Consider the following 13,016-nt stretch of genomic DNA (forward strand, 5'->3'; position numbering starts at 1 on the left):
AGCAAGGCTGTGGCATCTGCACATTACAGGTTTTTAGTAAGCCTTCCTCTAATCCTGATGCTGTGTTTCTCTTCACAAAATTCACCTTGTTCAGATCACAGGATATAGTTTGTATCAAATGCATCAGTTACTGTCACAGGCATACATCAGATGATATGAGCTGCCACTGAATAATGCATTGCATTCGTATCCAGCATAGAGGTTTTGCAGAATCGTGTACAGGAAGGTGTTTGGAAGGGAGAACTGACAGAGCAGTTTGAAAGCTTCAGTAACCGGATTAGGGCCATGCTGGGCCGTCTGTGACTGCCCTCTGACATTATGCTCTGTGAGTAGCAGCAATGTAACAAATTGCAGAAATGCGGAAACATTGCTTTTTTTCTTTCCTTGGGATGGCTAGCTTTTAGAATCGAGTTTCAAAGTGTAGAGCTCTATTGTTAATCGATTATCTGCCTATTCAGTAAAGAGCTCTTTTTATCTTGAGAGGGAACAACCTGAGATAATGCTTGCTGAATAAATGTTGTTTCAGATTTTTTTAAGCTACTTCAGATTTTACTTGAGAACAGTGCTCTAAAATTATTCCGATTTTAATTTTCTCTGCTGCACTAAATAAAAATATCAATCTATGTGATGATTCTTTAGAATAACACTCTAGAGGAACAATTGATTCCAGTTAATGAGATCTATATTTTTAGCTAATAAAATTATTCTAACCCACTCTGTTATATGCATTTGTAGATTACCAGTGCATTTTTCTATAAATATAATAAAGGTAATTTTACCACCTACTTATTATATTGAAATAACTTTATATTCATTCCAAAGAAGTTTATAAATTTGACTTCAACTACAAGTTGTAATAGTAGATTGTACAAATGACATAAATATCTCAATAACTTTCTGAAGTAAACATTTAAAATCAATATTAAAAGGAAAAAATCCATAGACATATGGAAGCAATTAGTCAAGTGATCAAATGGGCCACACCAAACATCACCAGTCTCTGCCTTCCTGAGACCAGAAGAACTAGCTGGTGCCTGGCTGACACATCCAACTTCTGAGAAAAGGATCACAGTACAAGGTCCTGAATAATATGTTAGAAAAATATGAATCAGGATTCAAAATAAAAAAAGATACCCACCTTCTTGGTTGGATAGAGATGGGGCCAGGTGGGACTCCAAGACTTGATGAACCTTATCCATCAGGTCTGGAACTGAACTCACCTCCAAGTTTGCTTAGTCAACCACTTACAGTCAACATGCCAGAACGTGCTGAAGGGCAAAGTTCAGAAGTTTAGCAAAAGCAGAATGGACACGGAGCACAGGGAGAAAGTAGAATAACCAATGGCACATTAATGGATGATTTGCGTCAGAATGTGTGTGAAATGTTGTGTGCAATGCTATGACCTATAGAGCAGGTCGATGTTTGCCTAAACTTTCAACTCATTGACAATACAGTTAAAATATATACTATATAGCAATACATAATAATTCATAATAATATAACGGAAACAGGAATATTTACTGACTTCTGTTCTCCAAATTCTTCAAATTCTAAGCTATTCATAGTCTTCCATGCTAGATTTCTTTCAATTCTTGCTACATTCCTAATAGGATTTAAAGTGCTGGCCTGCCCAAGATGTATACACGTGATTGTGTACATGTATGTGTGTCTATGCAATTATGTAGATTGGAACAATAATTATTACAGACCAAAGAAATAGCTTTAACAAATAAGTATATTCTTGATATAGCCTGGCCCTTACCTAATAAATTGAGATTCAAATTTACCTTTATCCTTGGGCAGTGGTTCTCAGCTGGGGGAGGTTTTACTTTCCAGGAGACAGTGGGACATTCTGGTGACATTTTTGATTGCCACACCTGGCGAGTGCTCTGGGCACAGCACTCCCAGGTGTAAGTTTTATATGTAGTTCTCCAATAGAATTCAAGTTCAACATCTACTGCCTGTACAGCTCTGACTGTGTCCCGCTGCTACCTCTCAGCCAGTGGGCAGTGAAGCAACATTAATCAGCTCCTGCTCAAGTGAACAGAGCTTGCCCTGGGCTCCTGTTCCTGGCAGCATATTGGTTGTTAGTATCTAGAATGCATGAGTGTTTTTCTTTTGTCCATGGACAGCTAGTTTGGGCAGGGACAGGGCCTTGGACCAATGATGCTACTTTAGGCTACTTCATCAGGTAAGATTTATTAACCTGCAGAGCAGCTAACCATAGCATTCTAATCATTTTGTTCAAATGTATCATTATCCAAACTTTAAAATGTCAGTGTCAAAAAAAAATAAAATTTTTTTTAAATATCAGTGTCACTTATGATTCTTCCTTTTCCAAAATGAATGTAATTGCATTCATTTATTATTAAACACTCTACTTCACCATTTCTTCTGTGTAAGGCCAAAAGAGAAGTGCATCCCCTACCTAGGATAGGGTTTTCCCACCTTGGTGTGATTGAAATTTTGGAAAAGGTAGTTTTGGTTTTGCATGGGAAGGGCATCCTGTGCACTGCAGGATGCTTTCAGTGCCTCTGCCTGCTGGAGGCCAACAGCACTTCCTAATTGTGACAACAAAAATCCCCCCGGACATTGCCAAGTGGCAGAGGGATACAAAATCTCCCTCGTGGGAAAACCACTATCCTAGAAAAAGGGAATATTCTAATGACATTTCACTGGACCAAAGCCAGACTGGATAAAGAATATATTTTATTTTTAAAAGCATGCTTCTTTTGTGTTCGAATTGTTATCACTGTAATATACATTGTAAGCTATCTAAGTTCTACCCCCAAACTCTCTTGAATACTGCATAGACTCTTGGGTCATCTATCTAACTTCACATCTCTTGTCTCTTCTGTTTCTTAAAAAAACAAGCAAAAAGAATCCTGTAATTGCTTCTTCTGTATCATTGAACAAAGAAAATAAGTTATTAGATGTTATTTTAGAAGCAGGATCCATTTTTTATATGAGTTTATTTGTTTTATAGAGAAATATTAGTACTACATAGAATATTACATTTCAAGACCTCAAGAATTAGGAATTTAAACAATGTCATTCCTAAAGTGGGAAATCATTCAGTGAGATACATTAAAACTTAGAAAAGTAAATTATTAAACTAGATTTCAGGTGGATTTAGTCCACAAGTATATCTCTCAAATTTCTAGAAGCAAATGGCTGTAGTTTTCAGGTGCTGTCCAGTTGGTTGCCCTGCATAGAGACCCTCTGTTCAACAGAAAGATAAACTGGTCTCCCGCCTTCCTTAAAAGAGTAGCCGGGTTTGAGCTCACGGTTGCAGCCACTGTGCCAATTCATTTCATAGAGGGTCTTCCTCTTTTTTGCTAACCATCTCTTTGACCAAACATGATGGTATCCTTCTTCAGCGGCTGGTTCCTCCTGATAACATGTTCAAAGTATGTGAGATGAAATCTTACCATCCCAGCTAGTAGGACGCGTTCTGGCTGTTCTTTCAGTCCATGGTATATTCAATATTCCTGGACCATACCATCATTCAAACACATCCATTCTTCTTCGGTCTTCCCTCTTCATAGTTCAGCTTTCACAGTCACATGACGCGACTGAAAAACCGTAGTTTGGGCCAGGTGCACCTTCCTGCTCAAGGTGTGAGCCCTTTGCTTTCAACACAGGAGAGCAGCAGCCTTTGGCAGTGCATTTGCTCAGTGTAATAAAGCATGTAGTGTCTTGACTGCTGTTTCATGGGCAGAGATTATGGATTCAAGTACAATGAGTCCTTGACAATTTTCTCCTTTTTTCTTTATATTGTTTATTGGTTTTATTTGGAATTGTAAGTTGTGTTTTTTAATCATTTTATTGGGGCCTCTTATAGCATTCCATATATCAGTTGTATCAAACATATGGGTACACATGTTGCCATCATCATTTTATAAACATTTACTTTCTATGTGAGCTCCTGGTACCTATCAGCTCTTCTCTCCCTCCCACAGCACCCCCCCCCCCGTGACTCCTTGATAAATTATAAATAATTATTGTTTTCATATCTCACACGGACCGCTGTCTTCCTTCCCCCATGTTTCTGTTGTGCATCGCCCTGGGGGTGGTGGTGGTGGTGGTGTGGTAGTGGTGTGGTAGTGGTAATGCTTCGATCATTGTGATCGGTTCCCCCTTTCTCCCCCTTCCCCCCACCTTCCCCACTACCTTCCTGGTACTGTTACTCCCACTTCTGTTCCTGAGGAGTTTATCTGATCTGGATTCTGTAGTGTGTTCCATCGGTGCTATACTACGCCCTAGTTGCCTGATCCCATACTTATAACCCTTCTGTGAGGATGTCCTACTGTCTACAGATGGGTTTTGGTTCTCTGCTCCAATCCCCCTCATTTTCAACAATATGTATTTTTGTTTGTTTTGTGTCTTCTGGTCTCTGATTCCATCGACACCTCATGATCACACAGGCAAGTGTGCTTCTTCCATGTGGGTTTGTTGCTTCTCTGCTAAATGGCTGCTTGTTTAACTTCAAGCCTTAAGACCTCAGGCATTGTATATTTTGATAGCCAGACACCATCAGCTTTCTTCACCATATTTGCCTATGCACCCATTATGTCTTCGGTGCTAGTGTTGGGAGGGTGAGCATCACAGAATGCCAGGTTGTTAGAACAAAGTGTTCTTGCATGAGGGAGGCTTGAGCAGAGGCCCAAACTCCATCCACTTCCTCAGTGTATTACCATATACATGTAAGTACATAGGCCAATATCTTTATTTTTATGAATTAATATATTTACATTAGTGCACACCTATGTTTTTACCTCTATCCATAGCTTTGCTTCCTAGATCTTTTCTCTATTTCTTTTTACCCTTCTCTTTCCTCATCATCACACTCACTCTTCTTCTGCCTCCTAGTAATTCCGCTCAGCTAAATTGCTGTTGCTCCAACCCCTCCCGATCTCTACGTTCTCCTCATTGTTGCTTTTAACTCCTTCGTTTTTCACCTGTCTGTGGCATTGTTTGCTCACCACTCCTTTCCTCCACCTCTTCCTCCCCGCAAGTCCCTCTGAAACCTTCAGTCCCATTGCTTTCTCCTCGAGCTTGCATCCCATGCCTGTACCTATCTTTTACAGATAGGCAAAACAACAATAAGAGATAAAACAAAAAGAAAACAAAATGTTGAGATATAACCCATAGTAGAGATTGTAGTCTTTGATATTCATCAGAAAGTGCTTCCCATCTTCTTTGCTCTGAACAAGCATATGCATCATTTGTATGTGACAGATTATTATTCAATCTTTCTCCAATCCTGGTGCTGTGTCTATTTCCTATAGTCCATCTTGTTGGATTATTGCTCAGCATACAGATTGAATAAGTGTGGTGAAATGACACAACCCAGATGCAAATTTGTCCTTGTTTTACGTCTTGTTTATTTTTAACAATTCCCTTTTTGTATTTGTACAATTGTTTAGGAATTGCCATTCTTTGCGATGTTACGTACAGTTTGATATGATTCACGAAATCAAATGCTTTCACATAGTCAATAAAACCTATGTAAATATCTTTTTGGTATTCTTTGCTCCAGCCAGCTCAAGCTGACCTCATTCCATGTTCTCTTGAACCTCTGGCAGCTGCCTGTCTGTGTACTGCTGCAGTAACGCTAAAGTTGTTTTCAGCACAGTCTTACTTCCATGTGACATTAATTAATCACATGTTATGTGATTTCTTTAGAATAGGCCCAGATTTGGATCTCTTTTAGTTAGTCGGCCAGGTAGCTTGTCTTCCAGATTTCTTGGCCTAGACATATGAGCACTTCCAGCATCACATCCATTTCTTGGAACATCTCAACCGGTATTCCATCAATTCCTGGAGTCTTGTTTTTTGACAGTGACTCAGTACATCTTGGACCACTTCCTTAATAACAATGAGTCTTGATCAAATGCTTCATCGTGAGATGACCTGTTTATTTTGTGTAAAGTGACTATGTTTTTCTTTCATATTTGTTGACGCTTCTTACATTGTTCAATTTTTTGTTGCCATAGGTTTCTTGAATATTGTGACTAGAAGTTCCATTGTTTTCTTTTTCTTTCAGCTTGAGAACTGCCTACGATGTTCTTTTTTTTTCTTTTATTTTACCCTAACCCTAACCCTAACCCTAACCCTAACCCTAACCCTAACCCTATCCCTAACCCTAACCCTAACCCTAACCCTACGATGTTCTTCCTTCTTAGTTTTCTAACTCTAGATCTTACCATATTTTGTTATGTGCCTTATGCTGTCTTCACAGGCTGCCTTTGAAATCTTGGGTTCACATCTTCTAGATCATTTCTTCCATTCATGAGCAGGTTTCAAATCTGGCATCCATTCTGGTATTTTCATTCTTTCCTGTCTTTTAAATGACCTTTTGCTTCTTCCATGTATGATGTCCGTGTTATCTTCCTTAACTCATCTCGTCTTTAGATATTGGTGTTCAATGCTTGAAATCTGTTTGTTTGTTTGCTTGTTTGTTTTGTTAGCCTCTAAATTCAAGTGGGATATACTCAAGGTCATACTTATCTCTTGTGGACTGGTTTTAATTTTCTTCAGCTTCAACATGAACTTATATATGAGCCATTGATGGTCTCTCATACAGTTAGACCAGGACATTATTCTGACTCATGCTATTGAGCTTCTCCAATGTCCTTTTCTATAGATGTAGTGTATTTGACTCCTGTGTATTTCAACTGATAGGTCTCACATGTGTAGCCATCAATTATGTTGTTGGAAAGGGTTATTTTACAATGAATTAATGATTTGTCTAGCAAAATCCTCTTTGGAAGTTTCCATTGTCATTGCTTCACCCAATGCGTATTTTCCAGATTCTAACAATTCTTCCTGCTTCCAATGTCCACATTTAAATACCAATAACTGCCAACATGTGTAGATTTCTTGTTTGATCAACTTCAGACTGCAGAATTGATAAAAATCTTCAGTGTCTTCTTCCCTAGCATTAGTGATTGGTGCATCAGTTTTCATAATAGTTGTGTTAATTGCCGTTCCTAATAAGTGCATGCATATTATCCTGTCACTGAAAGTGTTGCATTTCACGATATTGAAAGCTCTGTTGGCAATGAGTGTGACACCGTTCCTGTTCAAGCTGTCTTTCCAAGTGTAGTAGAGCCCATGTTGTCTGACTCCTAGTGGTCAATGCCAGTCCACTTCAGCTCAATAATGTCTAGAATATTGATTGTCAAACTGTCAGTATCTCATTTCAATTTCATTTTCTATGGCATCCAACTTTCCTTGATGCATACTTTGTACGTTCTGTGTTTGGATTATTAATGGATGTGTGCAGCTATTCCCATTTTGAGTTGTGCCTGCTTTATTCCATCTACATCATAAAGTTGACTATTTTGAGAAGGCAGCTCTTTCCTCATTGGATTTTGAATATTTTTCAACCGGAGGGACTTATCTCCAGGCTTATTTCACAATATGTTCGTCAGCTAGCCATAAGGGTCACCTGGACCAATTTTTTCAGAAGTAGATTACTATATCCATTTCCTAATTCTATCTTAGTTTGTAAGCCTTGCTGAAACTTGTCCACAGGCTGGTATTTGTAACATTACTGGCACGAGAACAAAATTACTTACTAACAAATAGAAATAACCACCATGTAATAGATACAGCCTTCATAATTTTTTACAGGAATAGTTTATTCAATATTTCTATGTGTGTTTCCTTGAACAACCATGTAATATTTTTAGGAGTGTTTTAGAAGTTTCAGATTTTACATTTCAGATGGGTTTCTCATTTAAGGTGAACTCATTTTTGAATGTGTCACAAATATGGATAGGCCAACAGAACATTTATAATTTCCTGTGGTCAACTGGTTTTAAGTGAATGAGCCAAACACTCTTTCTTATGTGTGCAAAAGAAAGTGTGTCATCATCACCTGTCACATATCCCATGAGATGCAGTCACAGTTTACATGGACTGTGAAACTGCTTGCCACTGGGAGCTCTGCTTTATTTGTTCTTGATAATAGGACACTTGCAACCTATTAACAGTTGTAAACAATTCTTTCAAGTACATCTGACTTAGCAGTTATGAAATGTTATGTCTTCAGTGAGTTTATAGGATTGAATCAGGACGAAGATGGAGATTGGCTGACCATACAAAGTTTGTGCCTTGAATAATTTATCTATTGTTCAAAAAGGCCATGTATGTACCATAGATCATAGGATTCAGAATTCTGTCCTATTCAGGAATAAATCCAATTTAAAGGATATATTTAAAATGCATAAATATTAAAGATATATGCTAGCACAGAGCCATGTTTATATGATGATTGTCTATTTAATTAAACATGGTTAAAAAGGTCACATAAATGACTTAGTTAACAAATCTCAAGTTTAAAAATAACAAGGTAAATAAACCCAGGATTGGAGGTAGGGAGGGAGGGAAGGAGAGAAGAGTGGATTGGGGGTAGGTGGATAATAGATAAGCTATCAGATTAACTCTGAATGAGGTCTCCCTGTTAAATTTTTCTTTTGTTTTGTTTTTCAGCCAATGTTTTCAGTTGCACCAAGCTTAGCCACCAATGCATCAGCGGCCTTTAATCCTTACCTGGGACCTGTGTCCCCCAGCCTGGTTCCAGCAGAGATCTTGCCGACTGCACCAATGTTGGTGACAGGGAATCCTGGGGTACCTGTACCTGCAGCTGCTGCAGCTGCTGCACAGAAATTAATGCGCACAGACAGACTTGAGGTAAGAAAAGATGAGTTAGTTTCTTTTTGTTATCCATTCTATTTCTCAAGCTGTCTTTATTTGCTTGCCTGCCTGCCTGCCTGCCTGCCTGCCATGGCCTAACAAGATTTTTACAGATTAAATGCTGGCATTGGGTTTGCTGTTTGGACATGTTGCTAGGTTATAGGTATGCTAAGCTTGACTAATGCAATGTTCATAAAGGAGTCCTTGGGTTACCAAAAGGGTCGAGGTTCACATCTACCCAGAGGCACCACAGAAAAAAATCTTGGTGATCTACTCAGAGAAGATCACAGCCATTGAAAAGCACACAGAATGTAGATGCACTTAGACCTGGGGTCACCATGATTCAAAGTTGACTGACTAGAAGCACTTCTTTTCTTTCTTTTTAATATTGATAAAGGCCCAGGTGTCCATTTGTAGAATAGTAGCGAAGTTCCTAGAGTCTGGACCACCTGGTACTTCATTCTGCCTCAGTTTCCTCATCTTTCAAATGCAAACAATAATGGCACCCGCGTCAGAGAATTAGAAATGGTTGGCATGTGACAAGTGCTGCTTGAGCATCAGTTGTCTTTGCTGCTGTTGCAGTCATGAACAAATCATCCTGTCAGTCTGTGTTCTCATAAAGATGTTACAAAGATGATTTTGTTGCTATCTCTAAAGCATTTTAAGATGTATTGTTGTAAGTTTGCACATAGGTCTCATGGTATTTTGGTTGAATGCGGAAGGTCATTTTGTTTGTGAAGTTATGTTCTTATAAAAGTTTCTAAACAGCAAAGCACGTGGTGCTCTACGTTGTGCAGGGAAGGATAATCAGATGCACATGTTTTGCTGCTGCTACATGGGGAAAGAATTAGTACTATAAATCTTACTGTGAAGGTGGAGTTTAGAGTTCCAGTATGCTGTGAATTAATGGACTTGGTAAACTGTAAATGTAGGGGGAATTGGCAAGAGTTCTGTACATGTAAGCCAGAAAGCCTGGTATCGGTGTTCATCAAGAGAATAAAATGACCTTTTACTATTCTTTCTTGCCTGTTAGGATGAGGCAATACTTAGTGCAGAGAAGTTTTGTATGCATTAATTATGGAGACAGCAGCAAAATAAGGCTATTGTAGGAACAAAATTAGCTTCAATGACTTATTAGTTCAGCAGTAATGTAGTGCATAAATATCAATTTCTTAATTAAGTTCTATTGCATATCTTATACAGGACTTCACATTTCAGCCTATTTGTAGCTGCCACGACTGTTTTGATGGGAATAATTAGTTGTAATAGTTAGTTAATATCTATTTCTTTATTAAACAGAAAGCCTTCAACAAAAAGTCCCTGGAAAATTGTGTCTTTCCCCTCCATTTTCCACGAACGTTTGGAATCCATTTTGCAGAGTAGACCTTATCAACTTTTTACCTATGTTACTCATTTGATCATCAAAATAATCTCATGTGGAAGGTGTACCATTTTACAGGGAAATTAATTTAGGTGTAGAGTTATGCGGCCTTATTTAGGATGATCCTATATAGACTGGAACTCAGAACTCAAGTTTTAAAACTGTATTAGTCACAAGCAGGTGGTAATCTGGCTTCTGTATATTTTTTAAGGATTTTGTATTTGAGGCTTATTTTTTACCTCTCACTGAAATTTTGGAGAAAGGAACTACTAATTGTAATAGTGCCATACGCAGCACTAAGAATACAGTCCCCATACTGGTCCTCGTTGTGAGTTCTCTGTGGACTAAGGACTCCACTGTGTTTCAGCGAAACTCCTTGACTTCTGGGTGGTTTGCTATTGCTCAGCTGCACTTGCTCCTTAACGATGAATGCTGATGGCAGACGACTTAAGAGGAGATGAAAAGTTTTTCAGTATTTTAAATTAATTGGATGCCCAACACGTGAAGCAGTTTCTACCATCCCCGCTCCCTGACCTCTCTGGAGCACACCCTGGGGTTTTAATGTATAATGTTGATTGATAAATGAGAATTAAGCCAGTCTGAAATAAACTTTAATGAATTAATTATTAATAGGGTAGGATATTCCAAAATCTGAGAGAGTTGAGACTTAAAAAAGGATGAACTATGTTATGAAAGCTCTTCTAAACCAATCTTCTAGAAATTTCAGATGGTCTGTAAATTGGATATCTTTTGCGAAGCATTTAATTGACATGAGGGCTTTTGTCCTTCAATTTCGTTTTTCTTTCTGTCCAGCGCTACTTCAGGTATCTTTTGTCTGCTTTCCTTTACACAACTGTTTCCCATTTTTGCAACAAATGGTGTTGGTTGCATGCTCTGCTGTTTCCTTTTGCCTGAATTCCACTCATCTAAATGTCTGATAGCAGTGCCGCTCTCTAGCCTATTCTTGTTAACAGAATCAGATTAATGTCACAGCCACAACCTGTTAGGATTTTGGCATGTGAAGCTCAGAGGCATGACTTGCTGATCTTTGCTTTTGATTTTGGACAGGCTTAGTTTTGAGTTTTTTAAGGTGCGCAGTGTTTAAACCCTCAGCTGCTGAGAAGTCAGTAGTTTGCACCCACCAGCAGCCACTCCATGGGGCTTTCATACAGATGTTCGTAGACATACAGATGTCTATGGGACAGTCCCACGCCTTCAGATTATTTCCCTCTTGCTGATGGCAAGGAGCCCTGGTGGTGCGGTGGATTATGCATCGGGCTGTTAATCTTCATGGCAGCGCTTGGAACCCATTAGCCACTCTGAGGGAGAAAGGTGTGGCTTTCCACTCCTGTACAGTTTCGGTCTTCCTAGAGAATCCTATCGGGTCACTATGAGTAGCGTAGTGGCAATGACCGAGAAGTGCACTCCCCATGGAAGTTTGAAAGCCCTGGGAGCAGTGAACATATTTATACTGATTGGCTGCATGTTTATTTTTAGTTTAAATTCTTATTGTATTTTTTCCTCATGGAACGCTGCAGTACATTTTTGAACTTGAGTTTGTTCTGATGCCAAACTTTTCTAATTTAGTTAAAATATTAGCCAACTCTTAATTCCACCATTCTCTCTCTCTCGCTCGCTACAATTTCAGCAATAAAGAAAAAATTTGAATACTATATATTAGTTTTCAAGTGTTCTCAACAAATATTGATGTATATGTTCAGCATCCAATATGATATGATGAAAATATTAAACAGAAGTTAAAGGATTAGTTGCTTATTAGGTGAGTGAGTATAGGCCAAGCGTGCTGTGTTTTCTGGTTTCTATTAGAAGAGACTTCAGAAAGTTCGTGGAAAAATTTCATTGGTTTCCAATTCCATAGACTTTTCTAAGTCCCTCATATTTCCTTGTCCATAAAACTAAGGGAAGGTACCTCCCAATTCCTAAAATGACCTCTTGTTGGAACCTTATAGGGTCATTTAGATCCTTTTCTTGCTTTCAGTGCCAGTGACAAGCTAGTGGAAATTTTATTTAGACATATACAGCTATATTTCATGTCAATATTAGTGATCGCTAATTTTATTGGGTAACTTTTAAAAGGGTTTTTAGTCACATATTGTTTATGCTCTAAAACCTAGTCTACACATTTTCATTTAAAGAGGAGTAAATGTCTTAAATATCAATCACTACAATATAACTTTTGAAGAGTTTATTGTGACCTTGAGATGTCATTCTATAATTTCCAAAAAATTTGCTTGCAATAATTAGTTAAAGAAATTACTAAAATGTGGTGGCTTAGCGTTGCACTGCAGACACAAGGTCAGCAGTTCAAACCCAACAGCTAGTTCACGGGTGAAAGATGAGCTTTCTACTCCCATAAAGACTTGTAGTTTCAGAAACACACAGTAGCAGTCCTAATTTGTTTTGTAGGGTGGCAGCTCTGAGTCAGAATTGACTTGATGACACTGAGTTTTGGGGTGTTTTTTTTTTTTTGTAATCAAAACTAGAAAAGATAAGACTTTTCAGCCCTATCTCTGCTTCACTGCAAGGAGTTAGTAATTAGGTAAATCATTTTCTGAGTTATATTCGAGACGTACAGTAGTCATCGATAGGGCAAAAGCACTGCATGATGAATGCAGTCCTATCTGGGTTTGCTCTGCAATGTCCAGTGAAAATCTATTGAATACCTTTCAAATGAAAGACATTATGAAGGCTATCTTTGAAGTCTCTTTATTGCTGTCTTATCAGTTACACAACAGAATAATGTCACACTCATATTAATGCTCCGTAATCCATTAAATAAATGAATAAAGGAACCAATCATCCAAACAACTAGTCAATTCCTTTTCAGAGATGCATGCATGCCTGGTCGAGGCCCTAAAAGTCAGCCAATAGAGGAGATAAAACACTTAAAAACAAAATTAGCTTGTGG

The 13,016-nt window shown here is 38.4% G+C and overlaps 1 protein-coding gene across 10 annotated transcripts in view; it reads left to right on the forward strand.

Annotated features, from left to right (window-relative positions):
* Positions 1-13,016, forward strand: part of MBNL1 (muscleblind like splicing regulator 1) — a 177,094-nt gene that overhangs the window by 139,935 nt on the left and 24,143 nt on the right. For all 10 annotated transcript variants that reach the window (XM_075546939.1, XM_075546940.1, XM_075546932.1 and 7 more), the window contains one exon: positions 8,503-8,703. In XM_075546939.1, the coding sequence (XP_075403054.1) occupies positions 8,503-8,703 (201 nt within the window). The remainder of the gene's footprint in view (positions 1-8,502; positions 8,704-13,016) is intronic.

This window comes from Tenrec ecaudatus, chromosome 4 (assembly GCF_050624435.1).
Source record: "Tenrec ecaudatus isolate mTenEca1 chromosome 4, mTenEca1.hap1, whole genome shotgun sequence".
Lineage (NCBI taxonomy): Eukaryota > Metazoa > Chordata > Mammalia > Afrosoricida > Tenrecidae > Tenrec > Tenrec ecaudatus.